Here is a 27,260-nt window from a genome sequence, read left to right as displayed (position 1 = left end):
ACACGGCAGTCTTAACGCTTTCACTTCTACACCAACCCTGTATCTGGCTTCCATTACATATTTCCAGAGAGAAATGATTGTTCCCTAGACGACTGTATAACACAACAGCATTCCTTCCTTAACACTCTTTCTCTGTCTATTCCAGGAGCCGTCTGTCTGGTGTCTGTCACATCCTGTTCCCTCTCCTCTGCCTTTCACCTGATCTCACTGGTCTCAAGTCAGTTTACTCATACAGAATAACAAAAAAAAGGTAGCTAGATAATTACTAAGTTGTACTGATCCATAGCTGACATTATGTACTCAAAATACTTCGGTGGCTGAAAGCGTGAGGCTTAATTGAGGATGGGCAGGAGGACGCAGCGCAGCCCTGCAGCGTTTGTCCGTCGTTTAAACTGTTTTTGTTGCTTTGTCTATAGTAGTGTATTAATGTTTTATGTTGCGTCGGGATTACTGATTAGGCTACGGTAGAGCGACATGATGTGCATACAGTGGATTATTCTCCTACTTTGATTCATTTTGCTGGTACCTGAAACAGCATGCGAACTTCTGAGAAAGTCGGTGGGCACCACACATCTGCTATAGCTCTTTTACAATGTAATACCGCACGTTCGGGAGAATGGATCAAAGGGGACATACCTGCAGAGATGGTGAGACAAAAACAACCCGGTGAAGGAGGAAAAGGAGGTGTGCGGCAGAGGTTGAGGAGGAACAAAACAACTACCCTGCCTGCTCAGTATCTATATGAATACAGGGAGGCCTGTGTGATGGCCTCTGAAACTTGGCTGTCGGAGGCGGTGCCCGACTGAAGTCACCCCTGACAGATTCACCGTCACCTATATGGGCAGAGAAGCTAGTGGTAAGGAGCACGGAGGCGGAGTCTGTTCTGATAAATGATAGAAAACTACGATTGTCAAGGGAAGAAAATATGCACTCCTGATAGAGAGCTACTGTCATCGTCACTGCACCCCTTCTTCCTCCCCCGTAAATTCCACCCAGCTTTTTATAACAACTGTTTATATCTATCCAAGAGCAAACTGTCATTGCAGCAGCTTGAGCTTGATGCGATTTCCCCTGATGCACCCAATTCATCATGGGGGATTTCAATAGCTGCACTCTCAACACACCGAGTACTTTCACCCAGTATGTGACTTGTCTAACAAGGGGAAATCAGATCATTGATTTGTTTTACGGCTCGGTCGCAAAAATGTATTCATCCTTGGCCAGACCTCCAGTGGGTGGATCAGATCATAACACTTTTCTACGAGCAACTTCTAGAGAGTTAGTCAAAAGGGGGCAGGTGGTGGAAAAACAGAACACAGGTGTGGGACAACGACAGTAGTGATCAACTGCAGGGATGCTTTGACTGTATCTCATTTAGTGGATTTGAAGAATCATCAGCTGACCTGAACGAGTCGACTCACGTAATATCTGACTATATTGAATTGTGTTTATTTGGCGATCCCCCACAAAAAACATGGAAGATATTTCTTGGCGTGCCACGGGTGACCAAAGAATTGAAAGTGGTGCTTAACAAGAAGAAACAAGTGTTTTCCTCCGGGAATCCACTCGAAGAGGTAGAGAGAGAGGTGAACGAAGAGATTAAAAAGGCAAGATGCCAGTACAAGGATAAGGTGCAACAGATAATGTTACACAGCGAGGCAACGTATCAATCCCTGCCTGGATGAGAGGGCGTGCCCTCAACAGCCAATGAACTGAAGTTCTTAACTTGCTTTGCAACAGGGGGCGCCCTCGCTCCCCTGGCCTGTCTGGAGGAGGATGTCATGGCAACAGAGAGCGTGATTGTCATCGATGAGGAAGTCGTACAACGAGCATTCAAAAGCACTGGAGCACGAAAGAGCCAGGGGCCTGATAATGTAATTGGTTGTGTCTTGAAACACTGTACCACTCAGCTGAGTGGTATCTTCTGCTCTCTTTCAGCAGTTCCTGTATACATTGGAAATTCCATCACTATGGAAAAAATTTATTGTTGTACCTGTTCCAAAAACCTCCCATCCATCTGCATCAAATGATTACAGACCTGTCACTCTTACCTCTCTTGATTAAATCTATTGATAAGATCATCAAGGCATACATAAACCACCACCAGACACCTTCTTGACCCCCTCCAATTTGCAGTACTATACATACTGTATACAGACAGCTGCCGGAGCCGGTTCCCAGGGTGCCACCTGATCAAATAGGCTGACGACACTGCTTTGGTCAGTCTTCTTGAAGGGGATGAAACCGAATTATTTTACTGTCTGGTCGGAGTCATCCATGTAATATTAAATACATTAAAAACAAAAGGACATGGTGATTGACCTTTGAAGGAACACTACCATGCACAGACCATCACTGATATAAGGTGAGCACATTGAAATAGTGGAGGAGTACAAAAATACCTTGGGCTAGTCATTGACAACAAGCTGTCCTGGGATCAGTGTATTGACGCTATTTTGAAGGCCACCAGACTATTTCCTATGGAAACTGCACTTTAATGTTGATCTAACCATCATGGTTCTCTTTTATAAATCATTGAGAGCATTCTGTCCTACTGCTTGACCTGCTGGATTGGGAATATCAAGGTGGCACAGAAAAATAGGTTGGGCAAGATAGTCAGGACTTGTGGAAAAATCATGGGTCAGCAACAGCAAGAACTGTCATCTCTCTACCTGGGCAGATCCCTCCAGAAGGTAAATATAATAGCGGTGGACACTTCCCATCCACTCCACCCTGAATTCCAGCTCCTTCCATCTGGCCACAGGTACAGACTACCAAAGGCAAAAAAAATATATATTTTTAAACAAAATAAAATGGGGCCAAGTACTCTTTTATTCCAAATGCAATTCTGCAACTTAAAATTGTTGGACTAATTATATTTAGCACATGCACTATGAAACTGCACTTACCCTGCCTATTTGCTTGTATATATATATATATATATATATCTTTGCTATTTATTTTACATGTTTTATGTCTGCTGCAAGATAAATAGCCTCTGAGGACATTAACGTTTTCTGAATCTGACACTGAGCAACACACATAGCCATTAGCCAGTCCATAAACAACCTCTAACCTTAGCCCCTAGTTACTAGACTAGGCCGAATAGAGGCTAGGGCTTGTTTTGGGATGTGTCCACTTGGGCTAGGAATTTCTAGGGACCTCACATGATACGATATTATCATGATACTTAGGTGCCGATACAATACGTATGGAGGTTCTCACGATTCTATATGTATCGCGATTCAGTCCTGCAATTTTATTTCGATGTTCCAAACATATTGCTCTGTATAAGTCTGCGGTAGAGAGAAAAAAAAAGAGAACATGAGGAAATTCGTTTTGATCAGTCATGGGGGGGAATGCTGAAAACCTTGGAGAACAAGCTATAGGATGAAAAATAGCTGCGTTTTGCCACAGGTACAGAAGACTAGCGCTAGCTAACGCTAACTAGCAACAACAAAAACACCTATGACAAATCGATACTTGGAGTCAAAGTAACTGTATAGATTCCCCATCGCCAGTGGCCAGAGCTCACAGTAGTGTCCCACCTGAGTTTGTCAGCGGTGAAGAGGACCCTGCGCTCCAGCAGCAGAGAGGCGAAGACTCTGAGGAGCAGACGCAGCGACAGAGAGGAGAACAGACACTCAAAGTCCACATGCTCCAGACGAGAGTCAGACGGACGACACAGCTCTATCACCTGAGAAAGATGGAGAACGAGAGAGAGGGGGAGAGAGCGAGAAAGATATGTATTTACATAAACACACAGGCTACTAACGTCCCAAAACACACTTGCATACAGCACAGTGTACACACATTCAAAGTGTATAACGCACAAGATAAACACCTCAAGTCAATTACGTTTTCAGTAAAGCCAAAGGCCTCCTCCTATGGCCAGTGGTGGAATCGACTCTAGCCACCCTTACTCTGTAAAGGTATTCCCCCTCACCTCAGTGCCTGAGCCAGGCAGGAAGTTCTTCACAGTGATGGTTCTCCCCGGGGCGGGGAATGGAGCCTCCATGATGCCCCTCATGAAGGGCTGCACCAGAGCTGGAGAAATGGCCCTCCTCTTTTCTACCTCATCCAGAATCTAGGGGGAAGACGGCACACACATTCACAATGGAGTAGGTCACTATACCCTAAAGCACATTAACTTGCGCAATTAAATATGGTATGGAAAGTACACTTAACAGTACACTAAACTGAAGCTTATGCACTACAACACATTTAAGTAATGCTAGGACACAGCCCTTGGCCGTGGTATATTGACCATATACCACAAACCCCAGAGGTGCCTTATTGCTATTATGAACTGGTTACCAATGTAATTAGAGTAGTAAAAATACATGTTGTGTCATACCCATGGTATATGGTCTGATATACCACAACTTTCAGCCAATCAGCATTCAGGGCTCGAACCACCCAGTTTATAATATATTGTATACACTCAAATATACACAAGCAGCACGGGAAACTGCACACTCACATAACATACGTGCATGTAGGCTGACACACAAATCAGTGGCTCATTACAGGGGAGCCTATGCCAATATTCCACTGTGGTAACCACATCAGCTGGGGTTCACATGTGTCTTTGTGTACTGTGGTCAGGGCTGCAGCTTGAAAAGCTGCGGTGGGAAAGTGACAAACAGGGAGAGGGAGGGGCTCTGTGGGTACATGTGGGCTCCAGTTCCTCTCACTGTGGGTGGCCATACTGAACTGAAGGCCGGGAGTTTGGCCTGAACATGTGACCTGACCAGGAAAAACTCCAGGCAATATGTGTATAGTATAATGTACCTTAGAGAAGAGGTCGAAACAGCCCAGCCGGCTGACGATGCAGTAGACTTCTGGCAGCCTCCGGCTTTTACCACTGGGCTGTGGAGCCAGAGCAGGACAGTGCAGGGAATGATAGGGCCCTCCATTTTGAATTCATATCAACACAGGGATTTCCAATCACTATCATCACTCGGTGACACACACATGGAAGTGGATGAGGTGAAAATAACAAAAGTAGCCATTTGAGTAGCTTACCAGTAAACGACGACAGTATCCGAACCGTCTGCTCCCGTCCTCACCAGTCAGGACGAAGGAGAAAGTTTCACTGGAAAATAAGATAATTCACACAGGTTGGAAACTATTCATATGTAGGAGCAATAAAACTGTTAAGAAATTGAGTGAGTTGTGTGTTGAAAATAGAGCACTCAAACTCCTGTCTGTATTTCACAAAACAACCTCAGATTAGCCAGCCAACTTTGAAAAACGTACCTCTTATTTACTTATTTAGACATTTGAAAAAAAATGAGTCACTGTCTGTGCACCATTTTAAACTAATCTTATCTTATCAACTTTAAGAACGTCTAGGATAGTTCGCTGCGTTGCCAACTCGTTGATCCTGTTTTAAGGAAAAATCCAACCACCCTGGTCATTTCTTGATATCAGTAAAACCAATTACCCTCTACTTTGTTCTACAGTCCTCCCCCCAGGGCAGACTTACTCTGCATAACCCACACAAAGACAGCTCCAGTCTGTCTGACAGGTGTTCATTGACCAACCCTGGCTCTCTGACAGGAACCGTGTCAGCCAGCTCAATGTCTCTGCCCTGCAGGTGTGTGTAATGGGGCTCTGATTGCATCCCAAATGGCACCCTGTTCGCTATATAGTGCACTATTTTTGACCAGAGCCCATTAAAACCTGGTCAAAAGTTGTGCACCAAATAGGGATAAGGATCCCATTTGGGATGCTGCCTCGGTCTACTTGAGCTAACATTCCAAAAGCCGGTACCCATAAAACATTTAGTAAAGGGTAATTATTACCTGTCTCCCACCAGAAACAGTCACTTTTGGAAACAAAGTAGTGCTTGTGAGATTGACCTGGTCTTGGTACTATTGGGCAATGTGTGTCAGGAAGAAGTGACAGGTTGTTTCATAGTACCTAAAGCACTTTATTAACAGCTCACTAGCCTCCCATTCTTCCTTTGTCAACACCTATGTGGGGTGGGGTGGGGGGGTGCATGTGTGTGTGAGCAGCCTGACCTGGGGAAGTTGTCAACGGGGGTCCAGTCCTTAGCGTCAGGAAAACAGAACTGAGGAATGACCTTCAGTTGGTCTTCCGTTTCCCGCATGAACTTGAAGCTCCTCTCCAGCTGACAGAATAAACAGGTTCGTTTCAATGCTATGATCCCAGTCAAAAGTTGACGCCTACTCATTCAAGGGTTTCTTTATTTTTAACTGTTTTCTACATTGTAGACATCAACACTATAGAATAACTATGTAACTACCAACTATAAAATAACACACACAATCATGTAGTAACCCCAAGAAAGTGTTAAAATCAAAATATAATATTTGAGATTCTTCAGTAGCCACCCTTTGTCTTGACAGCTTTGCACCCGCTTGGCATTCTCTCAACCAGCTTCTCTCAACCAGCTTCATGAGGTAGTCACTTGGAATGCGTCACAATTAACAGGTGTGCTTCGGTAAGTTGTTAATGTGTAGAATTTCGTTCCTTATTAATGCGTTTGAGCCAACCATTTGTGTGGTGACAAGGTAGCAGTGGTATATAGAAGAGAGCCTTATTGGTAAAAGACCAAGTCCATATTATGGCAAGAGAACAGCTCAAATAAGCAAAGAGAAACAACAATCCATCATTAATTTAAGACATGAAGGTCAGTCAATGCGGAAATCGAAGAACTTTTAAAGTTTTAGTGAAGTGGCAAAAACCAAGCGCTATGATGAAACTGTCTCATGAGGACCTGCACAGGAAAGGAAGGCCTAGAGTTACCTCTGCTGCAAGGGATAAGTTCATTAGAGTTACCAGCCTCAGAAATTTGCAGCCCAAATAAACACTTTACAGAGTTCAAGTAACAGACACATCTCAACATCCACTGTTCAGAGGAGACTGCATGAAATCAGGCCTTCATGGTCAAATTGCTGCAAAGAAACCACTAAAGAACACCAATAAGAAGCAATGGACATCAGACCGGTGGAAATTGAGATTTTTGGTTCCAACCGCTGTGTCTTGGTGAGACACAGAGTAGGTGAACGGATGATCTCTGATGTGTGGTTCCCACCGTGAAGCACGGAGGAGGAAGTGTGATGGGGCTTTGTGATACTGTCAGTGATTTATTTAGAACACTTAACCAGCATGGCTATTGCAGCATTTTGCAGTGATACACCATCCCATCTGGTTTGGGCTTAGTGGGACTATCATTCATTTTTGAACAGGACAATGACCCAACACACCTCCAGGCTGTGTAAGGGCTATTTGACCAAGAAGGAGAGTGATGGAGTGCTGCATCAGATGACCTGAACTCCACAATCGCCTGACCTCAACCCAATTGACATGGTTTGGTTGAGAGAATGCCAAGTGTGTGCAAAACTGTCATCAAGGCAAAGGGTGGCTACTACTGAATACAAAATATACACTGCTCAAAAAAATAAAGGGAACACTAAAATAACACATCCTAGATCTGAATGAATGAAATATTCTTATTAAATACTTTTTTCTTTACATAGTTGAATGTGCAGACAACAAAATCACACAAAAATTATCAATGGAAATCAAATTTATCAACCCATGGAGTTCTAGATTTGGAGTCACACAAAATTAAAGTGGAAAACCACACTACAGGCTGATCCAACTTTGATGTAATGTTCTTAAAACAAGTCAAAATGAGGCTCAGTAGTGTGTGGCCTCCACGTGCCTGTATGACCTCCCTACAATGCCTGGGCATGCTCCTGATGAGGTGGCGGATGGTCTCCTGAGGGATCTCCTCCCAGACCTGGACGAAAGCATCCGCCAACTCCTGGACAGTCAGTGGTGCAACGTGGCATTGGTGGATGGAGCGAGACATGATGTCCCAGATGTGCTCAATTGGATTCAGGTCTGGGGAACGGGCGGACCAGTCCATAGCATCAATGCCTTCCTCTTGCAGGAACTGCTGACACACTCCAGCCACATAAGGTCTAGCATTGTCTTGCATTAGGAGGAACCCAGGGCCAACCGCACCAGCATATGGTATCACAAGGGGTCTGAGGATCTCATCTCGTTACCTAATGGCAGTCAGGCTACCTCTGGCGAGCACATGGAGGGCTGTGCGGCCCCCCCAAAGAAATGCCACCCCACACCATGACTGACCCACCGCCAAAATGGTCATGCTGGAGGATGTTGCAGGCAGCAGAACGTTCTCCACGGCGTCTCCAGACTGTCACATGTGCTCAGTGTGAACCTGCTTTCATCTGTGAAGAGCATAGGGCGCCAGTGGTGAATTTGCCAATCTTGGTGTTCTCTGGCAAATGCCAAACGTCCTGCACAGTGTTGGGCTGTAAGCACAACCCCCACCTGTGAACATCGGGCCCTCATACCACCCTCATGGAGTCTATTTCTGACCATTTGAGCAGACACATGCACATTTGTGGCCTGCTGGAGGTCATTTTGCAGGGCTCTGGCAGTGCTCCTCCTTGCACAAAGGTGGAGGTAGCGGTCCTGCTGCTGGGTTGTTGCCCTCCTACGGCCTCCTCCACGTCTCCTGATGTACTGGCCTGTCTCCTGGTAGCGCCTCCATGCTCTGGACACTACGCTGACAGACACAGCAAACCTTCTTGCCACATCTCGCATTGATGCGCCATCCTGGATGAGCTGCACTACCTGAGCCACTTGTGTGGGTTGTAGACTCCGTCTCATGCTACCACTAGAAGTGAAGTTGGTCCCTCTCCTTGTTCGGGCGGCGTTCGGCGGTCGACATCACCGACCTTCTAGCCATCGCCGATCCACTTTTCATTTTCCATTGGTTTTGTCGTCTTGTCTTCCATCACACATGGTTCCAATTACATCAATTACATGTGTATTTAACGCTCTGTTCCCCCCATGTACTTGGCCGTAATTGTTTGTTGTAGTGCTTGTGCACCGTATGCTGGTATTTACCGGGTTTTGTTTGACCCATTTATTGTATTGTTCTGTTGACGGGGGATTATGGTTATTAAACACAACCGTTGTAAATCAGTTTCCGTTCTCCTGTGCCTGACTTCTCTGCCGCCAGTAGCATCGCATTACAGAATTTACGGACCAATACTATGGAGTCAGCAGGAGCAGATACCCCAGGTATAGGGGTGGAGGAGCGCGTCTGGGAGCACGCAGCAATACGCCAACATCTTGACACTGCCATGGACCTCGTTGTCCAGGCAATGGACCGCTGGGAGAGACAGGGAGTTCTTCCAGTGCCTCCACCAGCATAACCGGGGTCTCCACTGAGCGCCCCTCTTCATCCTGTTTCAAGTGGGATTCGTCTCTCCCTGGCCTAGGAATACGATGAGAAGGCTGCGAACTGCCAGGGTTTCCTTCTACAACTGGACCTATACCTGGCCACCATCCACCCGGCTCTGTCGGGTCATGAGAGTGTGTCCGCCCTCGTCTCGTGCCTCACCCGGAAAGCCCTGGAGTGGGCCAATGTCGTGTGGAGAGAGGGAGATGTGGCGTTGCATCAGTTTGAGGAGTTCATCTGGTGGTTTCATCCCACTGCACCCCCTCTCCGATACCTATGGAGCTGGGAATTTCGGTGCGCAGGGAGACCGGAGGGGGTTCCAGCTTGTGCACCATCTGTGGCCACAGAGGTCACACTGCCGGTCAGTGCCCGGATTGGTTCCTCTGGGGATTGAGGCAGCAGGCAGTGCGCTCTGGAGTCACCCCAGGTGAGCCTGCACCATTCTCACGCAGAGCCCTGTTGCTCATACGTTTGTCTGTCCCTTTTCCCCACATTCCCATTCCCAGCATAAGGAGCTCGTCAATTCAGGTGCGGCTGGGAACTTTATAGATCGATCGTTCGCCCATAGTTTAGGGATCCCCATTTGTTCCCGTGACTGTGCCCTTCCCCGTTCACACCTTAGATAGTCAACCATTAGGGTCAGGTTTGATCAGGGAGTCCACCGCCCCTCTGGGCATGGTGACGCAGGGAGGGGGCACAAGGAGAGAATTCGTCTTCCTTATTGACTCTCCTGTGTTTACCGTGGTTCTAGGCCCACCCTGGTTAGTCATGACCCCACTGTTTCTTGGCCACAGAGGGCTCTCACAGGGTGGTTGCGGGAGTGCTCGGGGAGGTGTTTAGAGGTTTCCGTTGGTGCTACTACGGTGGAAAGTCCAGACCTCAGGGGTGGAGATGGAAAGGGTCCGCATTTCAGCCGTGCGTAATTGGTCGACTCCCACCACGGTAAAGGAGGTGCAGCAGTTCTTAGAGTTTGCCAACTACTACCGAAGGTTTAGGTCAGGTAGCGGCTCCCATTACCTTACTGCTGAAGGGGGGCCCGGTACGTTTGCAGTGGTCGGCTGAGGCGGACAGGGCTGAGTCACCTGAGGGCTCTGTTGATCTCGGCTCCCGTGCTGGCCCATCCGGATCCCTCTTTGGCGTTCATAGTGGAGGTGGACGCGTCCGAGGCTGGGATAGGAGCCGTGCTCTCTCAGCACTCGGGTACGCCACCGAAGCTCCGCCCCAGTGCCTTCTCGAAGAAGCTCAGCCCAGCAGAGCGGAACTATGACGTGGGGGACCGGGAGCTGTTGGCTGTCGTCAAGGCTTTGAAGGCGTGGAGACATTGGCTTGAGGGGGATAGACACCCTTTTCTCATCTGGACTGACCACCACAATCTGGAGTACATCCGGGCAGCGAGGAGACTGAACCCTCGCCAGGCAAGGTGGGCCATGTTTTTCACCCGTTTTGTGTATGACAGAGGAGCAGCCCATGGATCCCACTCCCATACTCCCCACCTCCTGCCTGGTGGCACCAATAGTGTGGGAGCTGGACACGGACATAGAGCAGGCGTTACGTTACGTGAAGAGCCCGGTCCCGTCTAGTGTCCCGCTGGGCGTCTATGTCCCGTCTGTTGCCCATGACCGGTTGATCTATTGGGCCCACACGTCACCCTCCTCTGGTCATCCTGGGACCGGTCGGACAGTGCGCTGTTTGAGCGGGAGGTACTGGTGGCCTACCTTGGCTAAGGACGTGAGGGTTTATGTTTCCTCCTGCTCGGTATGAGCCCATTGTAAGGCTCCTAGGCACCTGCCCAGAGGTAAGCTACACCCCTTACCCGTTCCACAGCTGCCTTGGTTGCACCTGTTGGTGGATTTTCTGACTGATCGTCCACTCTCACAGGGTAACACCGCGATCCTGGTCATTGTGGATCGTTTCTCTAAGTCCTGTCGCCTCCTCCCTTTGCCCGGTCTCCCTACGGCCCTACCTACTGTGGAGGCATTGTTTACACGTCTTCCGGCACTACGGGGTGCCTGAGGATATCTTGTCTGATTGGGGTCCCCAGTTCACGTCTAGGGTCTGGAAGGCGTTCATGGAATGTCTCGGGGTCTCGATCAGCCTTACTTCAGGGTTTCACCCCGAGAGTAATGGGCAGGTGGAGAGCGTGAACCAGGATGTGGGTAGGTTTCTGCAGTCCTATTGCCAGGACCGGCCGGGGGAGTGGGCTGCGTTTGTGACCTGGGCCGAGATGGCACAGAACTCGCTCCGCCACTCCTCCACTAACCTCTCTCCCTTTCAGTGCGTACTGGTGTACCAGCTGGTTCTGGTGCCTTGGCAGAGTCAGACAGAGGTTCCTGTGGTGGATGACTGGTTCAGGCGCGCGGATCAGACATGGGAAGCCATCCGTGTCCACCTTCAGCAGGCCGTGAAGTGCCAAAAGAAGAATGCGGATCGCCACCGCAGTGAGACCCCAGTGTTCGCACCAGGGGACCGGGTCTGGCTCTCGTCCCGAAACCTGCCCCTCCGCCTGCCCGGAAGCTGGGTCCGCGGTTTGTGGGGCCATTTAAAGATGACGATACAACAATAAAGAGAAAAAAACGTTTTTTTTTTCATTGTATTATCTAAACCAGATCTATTGTGTTATATTCTCCTACATTCAATTCATATTTACACAAAGTGTTTTTTCAAATGGTACCAAGAATATGCATATCCTTGCTTCTGGGCCTGAGCTACAGGCAGTTAGATTTGGTATGTCTTCAGGCGGAAATTGAAAAAAGTGGGGGGGGGTAGCTGTAAGAGGTTAATGTCCTGAGGAGAGTGAGCAAGGTTTGTTATCGGTTACAGCTTCCACCCTATTAACCCCTTGTTCCATGTGTCTCTCCTCAGGCCGGTGGGAGCTGGCACGCTCTGGACATCAGGGGGGCCCCGGCTTACTCCGTTCACTCCATACTGGATTCGAGGCATAGGGACGAGGGGCCTTCAGTATCTCGTGGAGTGGGAGGGGTACGGTCCGGAGGAGAGGTGCTGGGTTCCGGTCGAGGGCGTGTTGGACCCTTCAATGCTGCAGGAGTTCAGTCTTCGTCCGGATCGCCCTGCGCCTAGTCCCCGAGGCCGGTGTCGATGCCGTTCGACGTCAGACCTTCTAGCCATCACTTTTAATTTTCCATTGGTTTTGTCTCGTCTTCCATCACACCTGGTTTCAATTCCATGTTGTGTATTTAACCCTCTGTTCCCCCCCATGTCCTTGGCCGTAAATGTTTGTAGAAGTGCTTGTGCATTTATTGTATTATTCTGTTGACGGTGGTTTATGGTTATTAAACAACCGTTGTAAATCAGTTTCCGCTCTCCTGCGCCTGATTTCTCTGCCGCCAGGAGCATCGCATTATCAAACACTTTTGTTACTACATGATTCCATATGTGCCATTTCATAGTTGTTATGTCTTCACTGTTATTCTACAATGTAGAAATAGTAAAAATAAAGACAAACCTTGAATGAGTAGGTGTCTCCAAACTAGTCTGATATTACATCACACACACACATTTTTAAAATGTTTTTTCACTTATAAGATAAACACATGAACACTCCAGTTGGTTGAGGACGAGCTGTCAGCTTGGACTACCTTGATGGGGAACTGCTGAGTGACCTCTGGTAGATAAGGAGCTCCAGCCTTGGTATTCTGAAGTGCCACCACTATGAAGTACTCAAACAGCTTCCTCTCCTGTAGGTCCATAGGGCCCCTTTCCAGTGTCCGGCACCGCCCCGTCTGCCTCAACATGGACTGCACCGATGACAGACGCTGGCTATGAGCTGACACATCATTAAAATACACTTAATCCAAAGGAATGGCAGATTTCATCCAATCATTCCTCCTCTAGAAAGAAGAGAGCACTATACATTTCAGTACACGCACACATGCTCACACAGATAGTCTTGAGGATGTCCTCACCTTTCAATTTTTCCTCTGTGTCACTCTCGGACTCACTGTTGTCATCGGTCACTGCATCAAAGAGAAACAAAAGTAACAAAATAATGAGTGAATGTGACCACCACATTGTAAATAATGTGAAATAACATTTGAGGCAGAACATTTCAACATATGGCATAGTACTCATTCACAATAACAAACTCTTTCCACATTTGTGTTTGATTAAGCAACAACAAAATGTTCATCTGAAAAATGGGTCAAACGCAACTGACCAAAAATGTAAACATGCCCATAAAGCTAAGTGGACACATATGGAGGAGTGTTGTTGCTTTTATGGAGATATGAGGCAGTGTTGTCCAAACTGTGTAGCGAAAGCAGCTGTGACACTAACGGCTAGGGGAATAGTGGGATAGGGTCGTAAGGGGGTAGAGGTGTAGCAGTGTAGGGGTATGCCTTTAAGCAGCTTGAGCCCCTTCCCCTCGGTGTGTTCCTGGCAGGTCTCCCCTCACCTCTCCCTGAGCTGGACTCAGTAGACTGAGACACCCTCTTCATGCGTTTCTTCCCTCTCCTCAACTCGAAGATGCCGTTGATCTTCAGCACCATCTGTAGGGAGGAGAAGTAGCACAACAATAGAATCCTCCATCGTAACTTCCCAGAATCACCCTCTCACTACATAGGTTAACCTGAGTGCCAGTCTATTTCTGTTTTATTAGACAGCCCTTTGGTCATTGCCTTGCCAAAAAAGGCAATTACGACAGTATTACTGGCAGAGGCATTAACAGACCGGCAGCAACCACACAGTACTATTCTGAGAGTTGTTGGACACAACACTTGTTGGGAGACATTATCTCTCCATGGAAATATATTGTCAAAATAAATTATTAACTGTTCTGTCTAGGGACATTCTCTTAACTGTCTCTGTCCTGTCTAAGTTATTCCCAGACAACTGCATGAGGCAGGCCATGCCTTGGCACTAGACTGGGACGATTGAGAGCACCAGGCACCCCAAAGCAGTAGACTGTGCCTGTAAATCACTGAGGATGGGGGAGGTTAGGCATCTGGTAGGCCCCCCATTTACCTTTGGGATCTTTCTGCGCCTGCGGTTGTAGGGGTCTCCTGAGAGACTGGGAGTGTCGTCAGGGCTGCTGGGGGTGGAGGGGGGGCTGATGCGGGAGGGCGAGGAGATTCCGGTGTCCCGGTTGTTCTTACGCAGGTCCAGGAGCTTGAAGCTGCGGCGTTCTGAGTTCTGCCTGAAGAAACCTGGCTTTGAGGACAGCTGGAGGGAGACAGAATAGAGGAAGAGGAAGAGCGGGAGGCCGAGATGTGTATTAATGTGTTGTTTTTTCCCCCTGAAATTGTATAGTGGACATCTGATCACGACAAGCAGTTGATTACTATGGTCACATTCACTAGAAGCACAATGCACATTACTAGCAGGGACAATACATTCTACATTATGCACCTTGGCCGGTGTGTCGGGGACAAGGGATGAGGGAGAGGAGATGGGTAAAGAGCGCTTGTTTCCAGGGCAACTTCTCTTCAACTCTATATCTTCGTAAGGATTCTCCTTTGACGGAGGGTCTGCAAAGGAAACAGACCACCACAAAAACTCAGCAACATGCTATCGAACCACGATTTTAATGTCCTACGTTTCTAATTGGACGGCAATCTACCCAAACGAGTGCTCTAATTCATTGCCAGTATATTTTGGTTGCATTTCCAATATTTTTGCTCCAGATGTGTGTATGTACAGACCTGCCAGCAGCAGTGCTTGCAACCAAGATCATATTTCACCAAGATAAACTGCCCTCTCTAGCACAGATGCAGTTTACACTACAGCACCAGTAACTCCAACCATTGCTGTGAACGCAGATAAGAGAGAGAGAGACACACAGGGACAGTGAGGCCCATTTTCCAGAGCCGGTCTCTTCTCCCTTATCGATCCATCTACCAGATGGACCTGTTGGATGGGGACGTCAGACCGGGACAGACCGTTCTTCCCCCTCAGAAAAACAAGGGATCAGCTAGAATACTGGTTTTCACATTTCACTGGCAAACATCTATATCATTATAGGCCTACTACTGTCTGTGGTAGAGATTTCTCGAGTGATGGTTGTTGCTTTGTCCATTTGAAAGAGCAAGCTCAAGTTGGTTGTGTTTAGCTGTTCAGGGGGGGGGGGGGGTTAATGGAGTCACTCATACCCAGTTCTGACAGTCTGCTGTCCCGCCTTTGCCTCCCTCTCTGTAGCTCCAACTCCAACTCTTCCTCCCATAGGCACTTAAAGCTGCTCCTACAGTGAGCCATGAGTTACTTGACCCATGGGGGGCCGGGGGTTCGGTAGACCATGTCTTAGAAATCACTCTAGGTACACCACTTAGACACTAAGAAAATACAGACTAAGTATAGGCAGCACCCAAATGCAATAAAATACACCATTTGTTTGTTATGGTTGAGCTCTAAAGCACGGACCTGAATATACCCTAGATGTAACGACCAATACTCAGTGTGTGAGCGAAGAAAACTATAGAAACTATGGAGAATGTTGCCAAAAATGCACCAGGGGACTAAGCCACAAATATGTGCCCCCCCCCCCACACACACACACACACAAATGTTAAGACCGCACAAAACTCCATTACACCAACATGATATTAAACAGGCTGGAGGTGGGGTTCGTTCAATACAGTAGACAGAATGTAGAAACGTAGGTAAGAGAACCACATTGTTACAAATAACAATACCGAAGCAGCATGCCTCTTAATTAAAAAGCACAAAAGAAATCCTTAGTAACACATGGGTTGTGTTCAGTAACAAAATAGCTTTGTTTTCCACTGAGTTATGCTACAGTGTAACCTACTGAACATGCCCCTGAACTCTGTGGCATCGAGTTGCCCCTGAGCAGAAAGGCCCATGACACGAGTCAACCCTTAAACACTTCCACTATCCAGTGTTAGGAACGTACAGTATAAGAACATACTCTGTATATGTGGTTCGTGCAGAAATTCTGATGTTGCAAACAAACCAACACAGCTCCAACCAACTGAGCCATCAAGCCCATGTTAGGAACATATACGTAGGACCAGGAAGAAGGTGTGTTACCTAGGATATCCTCGTAGACGTTTTCCTCTGATAAAGTGCGTGGGAGGCCCAGTCGGGACTGAGCGTACCAGTCCACCCTGCTGCTCTCTGACGACTGCAGCAGATCCTCAAACTCATAGGACTTCCTGTAGGACAGACACATGGATCAGCCAGGTGGGAGAAACACATTGGTAGTGGAAGTAGTGGATTTAAGTTAAGGAACACAAATAATCTGACTTGACAGTATTGGCTGGTGGTGAAGATTCAAGATGAACTGTTTGCATATGCTCCCTCTCTACCTCTGGGACCGAGGTAAAGGAAGCAAAGAAAGGCATTTCAGTCTAGAACTACCCATCTCCATAGCCCTCCAGATGGTAAAGGTGTGTAGGCAGACTGACAGATACTCCTCTTGGCCAGCTCTGAATGCCCATCTCTGTGTGTGCACCACTGCTGCCAAACAGTCTGGCCCAGTGGGAAACAGACAGTATCTCTTCCAGTAGGACTATTGTTCTGTAAAACCCACAAAAGACTGCCATTTTGGACAAGCCTCACCCTATTCCATATATAGCGCACTATTTTTTTACCAGTGCCCCAGTTGGGCACACTCTCCCAGCTAGCACATTTGTTTCTTTGGAAGTTGTGGAAACATGTATTTGGTTTGGTTGTATTTGGTTATGGCTTCGTTCTGGAGTATGCATGTTGAAGGGGGTGTGTCTACAAACAGACCAAACTCCTCTTTGGTTGACGCGGAAAAAGAAACATGTGGCGTGCACAAACTATCCATCGTCGGATTTCTTTTGACTTCTGGAAAGTGTTTTACTCAATTATTTTGACCAATGGTGAGCTCACCTGTGATGCGACAAATTGCTATTAGCTAATTAATATTATTGTTTCTGTCAGCAGAGAGTTGGATAAATATGACCGTTTGTGTGATGTCACTCTTTCCTCAGTTAGCGCTAGGATTAATGTAGCCTACATTTTTTCAGGTTTTGATGATTGTGTTATTCACAGAAGTATCGACAGCATGGCTGGACATTGCATCCAAATTCAGAGGATAACTTTGTTAGGACTGTGTTTGTGCCAAATGTTTGAAAAAAGCTCAAAAGCCGACTGTTTGCTTCAATCGAAACTGGACATTCTAATCACACCGGTTTGAGCGTACGCTGCAGGGACCACTGTACAATGATCACACCCGTGTGTTGGCGTGTGTCAAAGGGTTAAGTGCTAGCTGGGCTGAAACTTGGGCCAACTTCACAAAGAGTTTGGAAACACAGACCTCAGCTGTGTGAAACTTCCATATTTGGTATGGAACGTTACACAGCCAGACTAAGTCTTACGAAAATGCAGTCTACTAAAGAAATCAACAATAGAAACATGCAAACACTTGAGTCCAGACAGGGGTTTTCTTTAATTCTATACTTCAAAACACGTACTGTGCTTTTGGAAGCCTTAGATGAACGTCGTCTCTTTATAGCCTCACACTTCATCGGTGAAAATGAAAAGTAAAATCAATGCCACGTAAGGGCTATAAAAATGACTCCACCATAAGCCCTTGATATTCCAAGGACCAATCAACCACAAAAACACAGTGCAACATGTTATTGTTTCCTGCCAGGAGTCTCTTGGCAAGGTTCATGTTCCATGTGTACAATCCACAGCTTCAACCAATGACCTCACCCTCTAGAATGCTATGATTAGCAGAATGACATCGCCCCCTCTGATTCAGTGCAGATGTGCAGAATGAGATGCTGCACTGGATTATCGGATGAAGTATGCGGTTAGGGTAAAACATGCACAGGGAAAGACTGCTGTACCAAAAGACAACACCGCCAATCTTTGATGTGGCAATGAATGAATCTGTATCGGAGGGTGCTGTATTTCCTCCCATATTGTCTAATTTCATCTCCGTCTGATCTCTGCCTCTTACCTGTTACTGCTGTCTCTGGTTCGGTCTGCCCAGGGTCTCCTGCAGACTGCTGGCGGGGGGGCAGGTGGGTAGGGGAGGCGGGGGGATGGAGGGCAGAGGGGGCAGGTCACGTCTCCCCTTGCCCAGGCTCAGTCCTGAGGCTGGGGTGCTGGGAGGGGTGTGGTGCTGGAATGTTCGCTGGGGTTTAGGTAAGGGGTTGATGGAGGGACTGGCAGTGCCAGGCTCAGTGTACACATTCTCAGTGTCACCTGACCGCCACGATGACCCTACAGGCATTGACCCCATAACGTCCAGTGTCCCAAATATGGGCTCGTTCCCCCCTCCTCTCTGCCTCCTCCGGCTCCTCGGAAGGAGGGCAGAAATAGTTCCCAGGCAACACCAAGGAGGGATTGGTGGGACCCTCTTTCATGGCCTGCTCCAGTTTCTTAATGTGAGTCAAAACTGACTTATTTTCCTTGGCTGTCTCTGTGAGTTTACTACTGCCTCTGAGGGGTCCTCTATCCAGTATCACCTCTCGGTCCCCCTTGGTAGTGGGGCCCTCAGGTGACTTTGGCCATAAATCCCCCAGCTTTCCTGCATGCTCCTTCCCAGAGTCCTGCCTCTCCCAACTGACCAACCTCTTACTGTCCGGCCTGTGGTCCTCAGAGATCTCCTTTCTCACAGACTCTGGTTCCTTGTGCACTGTGGTCAGCAGACATGGACCACTTCCAACCACTTGGGTGGTAGGGAGGGTCTCCTTTTTCCCCTCCCATTGGGAGATCTTGTCCCGGATGCTGGCGCTGGTCTTCAGACCCGCCGGGGTCTTGTTGAGTTTGCTGCAGCCGACCAGTCCGTGCTCCATGGTGGTCTGGGGGTCCGAGGTGGCTCTTCTGTGAGCCAGGATGGTGTCAGTGGTGTCTGGCCCGTCTACAGTGGAGACCAGGGGGGAGAAGGGCTGCTTGGAGGTGTCCCTGTCCCCACACACCACGTCTGGCCGCTGGGGGACCGCAGACGGAGCCTCCCCAACCTTCAAGCCGCAACACTGGAGCCTGCACACATGCATAGGAACACATACGCACACAGATTAGGGATAGCAGTGCCAAACCCATCCCAGACAAAAACAGGTGTAGACAAAGCACTAATCATCGAGCTCAATTCTGGATATCCACATAATATCTCTGTAAGTACGTTTAAAAATTCCTAAATTGTCTAGGCTCTTCAGATATAAAATAACTGCCACTTGATTTGATGGTGTAAATAATAAGGATTTCTCATAAAACAACCTTGTCGAACTTCAATATGCATTTCTGCACAATGACTGGGTCGTGACTGTTTGAACACGAGGTCAAAGTTCACAAGCAACAACCATTTCTGGGAGGGATGAAAGTGTACACAGCCAGGAGAGAGGCGGCAGAGAGCAGACGTGCATCTTTTCTAAACTAAAGCTGACCCACTTACTGACTCCATGTTGGATCAAGGCCAGTTCATCAAATTATTTGGTTTTAAAACAAACAGAGGAAACACAACCTCTGACTGCAACTTTTGATGACATTGCTTTATTGTATATAGGAAAATGGAGAAATCAGCAATCTTGAGGGAAACCTAAAAGAAACGGCCAGTACAACTTCCCTTCGCTCCCTTAAAAAAATGTTGTAATGAGCAAGATAGAAGAGTAATTGGGAAAAACATGCAAATTATCTTGGTTTTAAAAGCTCTGAGGAAGGCCTTGAGGCCGATATGTAAAGCTCAATAAAGAGCAGTGTGCGGGGTTCTTCTTTTATCTCATCTCAATCAACTGTTACCATGCACCTGCAACAACGATCCCTCAGATGTTAAGAAAATGTATGCCTCTCCCTTCAGTTGAGGCTGAAGTTTTTATGAAGCCGCAGAGGAGAAGAACTAGCTAGGTCAAACTGCAAAGCCAAGAAAAAGTGGGAGGGGAAAGGAACAGACAGAGGGAGTGATGGGATGCAGAAGGGGATCAATAGGGTTCTTCTTCTTCTTGGCAGGGAAAGGCCTGTTTCATAAAGAGAGCCTGACTAAAAGCAGGGAAAGGCCTGTTTCCTAAAGAGAGCCTGACTAAAAGCAGGGAAAGGCCTGTTTCATAAAGAGAGCCTGACTAAAAGCAGGGAAAGGCCTGTTTCATAAAGAGAGCCTGACTAAAAGCAGGGAAATTCCTGTTTCCTAAAAGAGAGCCTGGCTAAAAGCAGGGAAAGGCCTGTTTCCTAAAAGAGAGCCTGGACAACAGCAGGGTACTAAGGGAAGTCTGTATCTCACCCACAGATGAAGGGAGTAGGACGGTGGGGGTGGAGGGGGCGGTATGGGGCCGGAAGAGGTTTACAACAACCATCTCTGGCCAGCTGAGCTAACAGAGCATGAGGAGACGGGAAGAGATAAGGGGAACGAGTTGAAGTGGGTGAAGAGTCTAATTGGTGGGGGGGGGGGTAGATCTGTTGCTTGGGCTTTTTCCAGGTATGTTGGTATTTCTTCAAGTTGTGAAATCAATAGCTTTACATGCCAAAGAGGGGTGGGGATTCAAAACAAGGAAAGAAAGGACTTGACATTAACAAGAGATAATGACCAGTAGTTGGGTCTACAAAGGCACAGGTATGCATTTGAATGCACTGCCATGTCAGGAAGGTCCGTTGGTTAAAATGTTACCACAGTGGGGAGCTCACAGGGCTATAGGGCTTTACTCACCACTAGTGACAACAGGGTGACCAGTAACAGTATCCAGCTGGCAGATGGCAACCTCTGCCCAGCCGGCCCTCCATTGTGGGAGCACCACATGGGACAGTTTGCCTGCCACCGTTGCCCTCTGCCTATTTCTAAGGGGTTCCGTGGAGTGGACTGTAAAATGTAGACAGGAAGTAGTGCAATACAAACCCGTTGACTGATTGGTAGACACAGTTGTCAGTGTTGGTACAGAATCGCAGGGCCGTCCCACCTGTCATTGTGCTAGCAGCTGGCATCCTGGAATGACAGAAAGACAGTCAGACAATAGTATACAGGTAGTAGAATTAGATTGCTATGGGTCTGTTAGAGGAGATCATTTGTGGAGGACTTATTCTCCTCATGGAGCAAAAGGCTGGAGTCGGACTGTCACACAGAGATAGAGGTAAATACTAAGAGTCAGGCAGGCTAATAGGTATGCTATATACTGGTGGTTTTAAGCCTCCATCGGAGTTCTGTGAGCCTTGAAAACGCCTGTAAATCAAAACTGCAGAAAGAGGAACAGACCTCACGGGTTGTGAGGAATCTCCCCAAACTGCAGAAAGAGGAACAGACCTCACGGGTTGTGAGGAATTTCCCCAAACTGCAGATCGCTACTTGATTAGTAATTGGAGGATACACTTGTAAATGATGCTTTAAATGATGTTGAACCCACAGAAGTTAACAGAGGACAGTCCATGTGGCACGGGGGAATTTGCAGTGTTTTCCATTCATGTAGCTTACCGTAATGCAATTAAGGCCTATTAGGAAAACATCAGCAACATTCCAACACAAAAGAAGCAGTATTCAGTTCAACTTGAGAGCAACGTTTTTTCACTTGAAAACAGATCACACAATCGATCCTCTTCACGGACTAACTACCTCTCCAAGAAAACCTGGAACTTGCCAAAGAGCAGTGCTGAAGCATTTTGTTTACTGTGTTACCCTCCATCAATCGTGGCACCCCTCCTATTCCCCAGCTGACATTTTCCTCTGTACTTTATTATGCTAAAAACATAGTCAAAGGTAGTGCACTATATAGGGAATATGGTGCCAATTGGGACGCAGACTTGACAAACACTCAGCGACCAGGCCAATAAACACTGGTCAAGCGTCCTGGCATGATTTGGCTCAGGTGTTAGCATCAGCGGACGTATCTGGGCAAACGCCTGTTAGCAGTTACTCAGACGCACACGTCCCACTCACACACATACACATAGCTAGACAAAGCAGTTCCCAGAAGCAACAGATGGGGGAATGTACGTGTGACCTCACCCAGATGTGCTAGAGGGCTCCAGGGCATCCATGAGCCTTTAAACATTTCCTGAGCACTGCCCACTCCAACAAACGCCCCAATAAGCACACATTAGCTAACCCTGCTGCAACCCCTCACCCCAGCCCTCAGGACGCAGGGAATGCCTGCCCAGTCGGGCAATATGCCATACATTGCTATCCACAGAGTAGCTGAACAAGTCATTGAAGAAAATGTCCCAATTTGGCTGAATTACAAAAGTTGTTGACTTGCTGAACTCTTCCTTGGCGGAGTCAACTGTGTAGTTGGCCCAGGGGGTTCGTCCAGCGTTTTGAAACTGCACAGCTCACGGGTTGTTTTTTTCCACTTCAGTGTTTAAGTATAACTTGACACTGGAGAAATGATGCTCTTGGCTGACAAACCCCTTACCGTGACCAAGTGCATTTTATCTGTCCGTCTCTATTCCTGTCTCTACTCCTCCATCCCCCTCTCCCCTTCTGCGCATCACCGAGGGAAAAGTGAGGGAGTGGAAGGAAAGGAGAGAGCAAATGGAGTGAGATAAAAAGAGGGAAGGAAAGTGGATCTTGTGAATTGTAATACAAGAATAACGCTACGCAGTGAAAGAGGTTGAGGCTTTCAGCTGTCATTCATTTTTGGGAGCCCCAGGGTGAAAGCAAAGTGCTGTTCTAGGAGTTCTGTGATGGAACGCCGACTGCCTCACTGAGACACTGCGTTCTCCACAGTTGAACGTGTTCTGTGGACTCAGTCCCACAACTCAAACTGAGGAACACGTCATTGTTGAGTGTAACTGACTGACCATTACAGGCTCCAGGTTTCCGAATGAATCACAAAGCCTAGCACTACAGCTCCATATGCCTTTAACTCAATGTGACAGCCAATGAATCCATATCTAGTAAAGTTGTAAACCTGACAGCGCTGCCAGGGAGTTTTATTGGGACCAAGCCGTTACTAGGGTAACTAACTCCATTGGAGAGAGCGCGAGAGAGAGACATAGGGCCTTAGCTTAGCCACCTCTTTGTCCCTGGCAGCCGTTAACCCTGACCCAGGAAGGGAGAGATGACAACCTCCACAATGATGTGGCCAAGGGACGCCATCTGCTCCAGCCAATAAAAACATCACAGGGAAATGTGACCCCACTGACCTTTGCTCTCTGACATCTGATTGGTGTGACAGCGGATGCACGCTGCGGCAGAGGAACTATGGGAATGAGCATTGTTCAGAAGGGTTTGGGACTGTTGATGTGTGAGAGGGAATAGATAGGACTGAAGATGGATAGGACTGACTGATAATGCCCAGACCTTGTCATCAAAACACATCAGTAAACCCCTGGCCCTGCAAGAAGACCAAAGCATAACGTGTGTGTGAGAGAGAGAGAGGGTGAGTGAGCTTTAGCCAAAGGGTCAGCAGCAGGGCATCAGGGCCCCATCAGTTGCATAATAAACCCAACAGGACAGCAGGAGATTCCTATCAGCAGATGGCTGGTCACTGGGTGTTTGGACACAGATACAGTTACATAAACACAGGGGTGAGCCAAGTAGGAAACTGCAAAGTGGACAGTATCACGGTAAGACAGGGAAGATTGTATGCAAATTTAAATATAGGGAAGTAGGGTCATGGTTATCATGTTTTTTAGCATGTTTGTGCAAGATGTATTCAAGTGTGCGTGGAATAAATAAATGTTTGAGCATTGTAAGAGTGTGTGATATATTCACTGGTGCATGCGAGTCAAAATGACAGGGAACAGAAGAGCACAAGATGTGTTAAAGGAGGAGCTGGGGGACTATGGCCATCTGCGTTGATGCTATAAATCCCTGTTCCACAAAGATCTGTAGACAAACTGCTGTAACCCACACAAACACACCACTGAGCCTGATACTGGTCCGGGGCTGGGCTCTGTGGACAATAGCAGCCCCACACTGATGGCCCTGGAAGCCTTTGACAGAGCCCCAAGGACCCTGGATTGCTTTACATAGGACACTAACAAAGCAGGATTCACAACCTAGCTACAGCCGGGTCAAGGAAACAGACTAGCAAGGCCAGAGGAGGCACCATGACATTCCACAACAATAGGGCAGCTACAAACAATCCACTGTCGACTTCAGAATTCAGCTTTTCATGGCATCTGTGACTAAATAAGAGTCTGCATTCCTAGCCTCCCAGCACCTCATGGCGAATTAGACATGGACTTGTCATTAATTTTGTCAGTACCAGTCTAAGTGGTGTGTTTATTGGTGCGGAATCAGCATTTGACTTTATGTGTGGTCATTGGTGTTGTCAGTGCCAAGGTCCTGTGTGGTCATTGGTGTTGTCAGTGCCGAGGTCCTGTGTGGTCATTGGTGTTGTCAGTGCCGAGGTCCTGTGTGGTCATTGGTGTTGTCAGTGCCGAGGTCCTGTGTGGTCATCGGTGTTGTCAGTGCAGAGGTCCTGTGTGGTCATCGGTGTTGTCAGTGCAGAGGTCCTGTGTGGTCATCGGTGTTGTCAGTGCTGAGGTCCATGGTGTTGTCAGAGTTTAGACCAGAGGAGGCTGGTGGGAGGAGCTATAGGCTCATTGTAAAGACTGGAATGTAATTAATGGAATGCTATCAAACTCAAACATATGGAACCCCCATGTTGGCCTCCGTTCAATGAATTCCATTCCAGCCATTACAACGAGCCCATCCTATAGCTCCTCCCACCAGCCTCTTCTGCTTTAGACCTGGTATTATCAGTGTCAGTTCTGTTGTCAATGTGAAGTCCTGAATGTCAGTAGTGTTATCAGTAGTACTGTCAGTGATAAGTCCTGCTGTTGTGAAGTGTTGCAGGTCTCTGAGCTGTGGAGGCCTGCAAGCCGCTCCTCACAGCTGCTTCTCAGAAAGACATGACATCACCCGTCTTCTCAGGGAGCCTCCGGAATGGGGGAGCGCTAAGTCATTTCCACATACCTAAGAAAGGACAAGTCGCCCACGGCGGCCCCAGATATCACAGCTAGCAAGAAGGGACGCTACACCAAAGAGTGATTGTACAGGATGATAATTCGCCACAAGTGGTTAAACTCAAATTGCTACTTCATGCCCAAGGAGAAAGGACTACAGTCCTTCAGAAAGGTAGCAAAGCAGCAGATGGAGAGAGCTGCTCAAAACTGTGGCAGAGAACTTAAGTGCAGGATGCTCCGATTAAATTTCTCGCTCTCCCTGTATGGCTAAGTGTAGAGCCGTGTCTATCCCCACATGGTGAGGTTTGCTTTAACAAATGCTAAAGTCTAGTCTGCAATCAATTGAATGCACCACTTCACATTTAGCACGCTCTCTGCGGAACAGCGAACTTCGCAGACTCTCTCCCTCCCTTTTCCGTTGCTGTTGGAGAGCAATATGATGAGAGCTGGAGGGAGAGAGAGATGGAGGAATTTATTTTTACTCTGAAGGAACTTCCAGGGTATGCCAGAGGTAATGCGAAGCCAATTTGTTGTCAGCCCTGCTGCAGGATGTTGTAGGGACCCCGGCCAGATATGAAACAATGTGCCGGTTCAAATTATGTGCTAGGGATTTCACCTGCTCACATGCTGACTTGACCTGCTTCAGTCTGACAAAGATTCATGAGAAAGAAGAGGGGGGTGGGGTGGGGGAGACATTAAGGCTGTATGGAGGGAAGGAGGGTTTGGCAAATGAACAATGGAATATTATCTAGGCTCAGCAGTAAGTCTCTCTCTTTCTCTCCCTCTGTCTCTTCCCTCCACTGCCTGTCCTGGGTCCCAGCCTCTTTCCCATGCTGATTCCATAGCAGGGTGTCTGGCTAGCAGCCAAGCAGGTCGACTGCGTGTGCAACAGGCCTCTGGACTTCGCTCCCGGTCCTTCCTCCTCTCTCTTATTTTATCACCCGTTTCCCTCTCGCTCACCATCTCTCTCCCGTGCTCACTTTCTCACTCTCTCCCTTGCAATCATCCCCTAGCGCCAACAGTCTCTGCATTTCTTCACTGGATGTAGTAAACATCCCTATCAGGCGACCCATGGGAACCCAGAACGAGTAGACACACAGGGGCCGCCTTGCTGCCCACGTCCCGTCCAGGCCCAGCGGGACTCCCCCCTAGCATGGCGTGCCTCTGCTCAGCCGAGTCGCCCTGCCCCTCTTCCTCCATTGTTAGCCGTAGGGAAAGGATGGACAGCAGACAGAAACAAAAACGGGGTTAGCCACAGAATGAGACAGGAACTCAAGGGGATACCACAAACAATTAATTGTATCAATCCAATCTAAAAATAACCTTGACATGTATTGTCATGCATTTTTCACACCCAAGTATAGAATTTCTTGTTATTGTGTGGTTTGTATACAACTGTAAGTAGTTGCTTCCAAGACAAGGGTTTGTACAGTCTACCCCACAAAGGACTGTAGGAATGAATTAAATATGACCACAATGGGTCCCCAATTGCAAACCTCACAGGATATACAGTAATTATGGTGCATGACCACAGGGTTACCACGGCTACTCAGAAACCTCTTACTGTTCTGGGCAAACACTATGACAAACATTTGTCTTGTTTGCCCTTGTGTTTTTTTATGACAGTCATACAGACAGAGAAAGTGTGAATGGCAGGATGTGGGTTAAGTGTACTACTTCCTGTGCCCTCTCCATCCCACCTCACTGTGGTGTAGGCAGATAAACTGTAACAACCTAGAGAACTCTTGACAGTTCCTCTGCTCTGCCTTTCACCACAGTAAGTCCACTGTTCTACTCTAGTGCGGAAACAAGAAGCACCAGTCTTTATGAAAACAACCGTACTCCGATCCACCTGTCAGAGCGGAGGTTGTAAATGGGTTGAAAACCCCACAGCACACCGATCTGTAACCGCAGCAAGTATTTAATAGTAAGGACCTTCCTGCTCTTCCCAGTGAAACCCATTCCACTGACGTTGCAAATGGTGTGGCTAGTATGTTAACGATGTGCTTAAAGACTAGCAGTGATACGACCAGGCTCCAGAACCAGGGGTTTAGGGTGAAGCTACTGACACCGCAGTCTGGAAAGCAGAGCAAAAACTCATTAAGAAACTGGTGTGGTTACTTTTAAAAAGGAGGTTGACAGTTGTTGGACTGGGCTCAACTCAACTATGGAAAGAGTAACCTTGAGAGCAGACGAGAAGAGGTGAGAATCAAATCAGGGA

General features: G+C 47.7%; 1 protein-coding gene across 1 annotated transcript in view; it reads right to left on the bottom strand.

Annotated features, from left to right (window-relative positions):
- The window catches only part of LOC124043935 (DENN domain-containing protein 2A-like), a 29,331-nt gene extending 3,092 nt beyond the window's left edge, over positions 1-26,239 (bottom strand). The window contains exons 1-17 of the mRNA XM_046363140.1: positions 26,138-26,239; positions 21,389-21,411; positions 21,030-21,116; positions 18,564-19,192; positions 18,170-18,412; positions 17,400-17,412; positions 16,259-16,383; positions 14,621-14,739; positions 14,237-14,434; positions 13,668-13,761; positions 13,180-13,230; positions 12,853-13,040; positions 6,030-6,139; positions 5,029-5,098; positions 4,795-4,872; positions 3,947-4,087; positions 3,549-3,697 (exon numbers count right to left, since the gene is read on the bottom strand). Coding sequence (XP_046219096.1) covers positions 3,549-3,697; positions 3,947-4,087; positions 4,795-4,872; positions 5,029-5,098; positions 6,030-6,139; positions 12,853-13,040; positions 13,180-13,230; positions 13,668-13,761; positions 14,237-14,434; positions 14,621-14,739; positions 16,259-16,383; positions 17,400-17,412; positions 18,170-18,412; positions 18,564-19,192; positions 21,030-21,116; positions 21,389-21,411; positions 26,138-26,239 — 2,420 coding nt within the window. The remainder of the gene's footprint in view (positions 1-3,548; positions 3,698-3,946; positions 4,088-4,794; positions 4,873-5,028; positions 5,099-6,029; positions 6,140-12,852; positions 13,041-13,179; positions 13,231-13,667; positions 13,762-14,236; positions 14,435-14,620; positions 14,740-16,258; positions 16,384-17,399; positions 17,413-18,169; positions 18,413-18,563; positions 19,193-21,029; positions 21,117-21,388; positions 21,412-26,137) is intronic.
- Positions 26,240-27,260: the final 1,021 nt, after the last annotated feature.

This window comes from Oncorhynchus gorbuscha, linkage group LG01 (genome assembly GCF_021184085.1).
Source record: "Oncorhynchus gorbuscha isolate QuinsamMale2020 ecotype Even-year linkage group LG01, OgorEven_v1.0, whole genome shotgun sequence".
Taxonomy (NCBI): Eukaryota; Metazoa; Chordata; class Actinopteri; order Salmoniformes; family Salmonidae; genus Oncorhynchus; species Oncorhynchus gorbuscha.
This window is presented reverse-complemented; position numbering and strand designations above follow the sequence as displayed.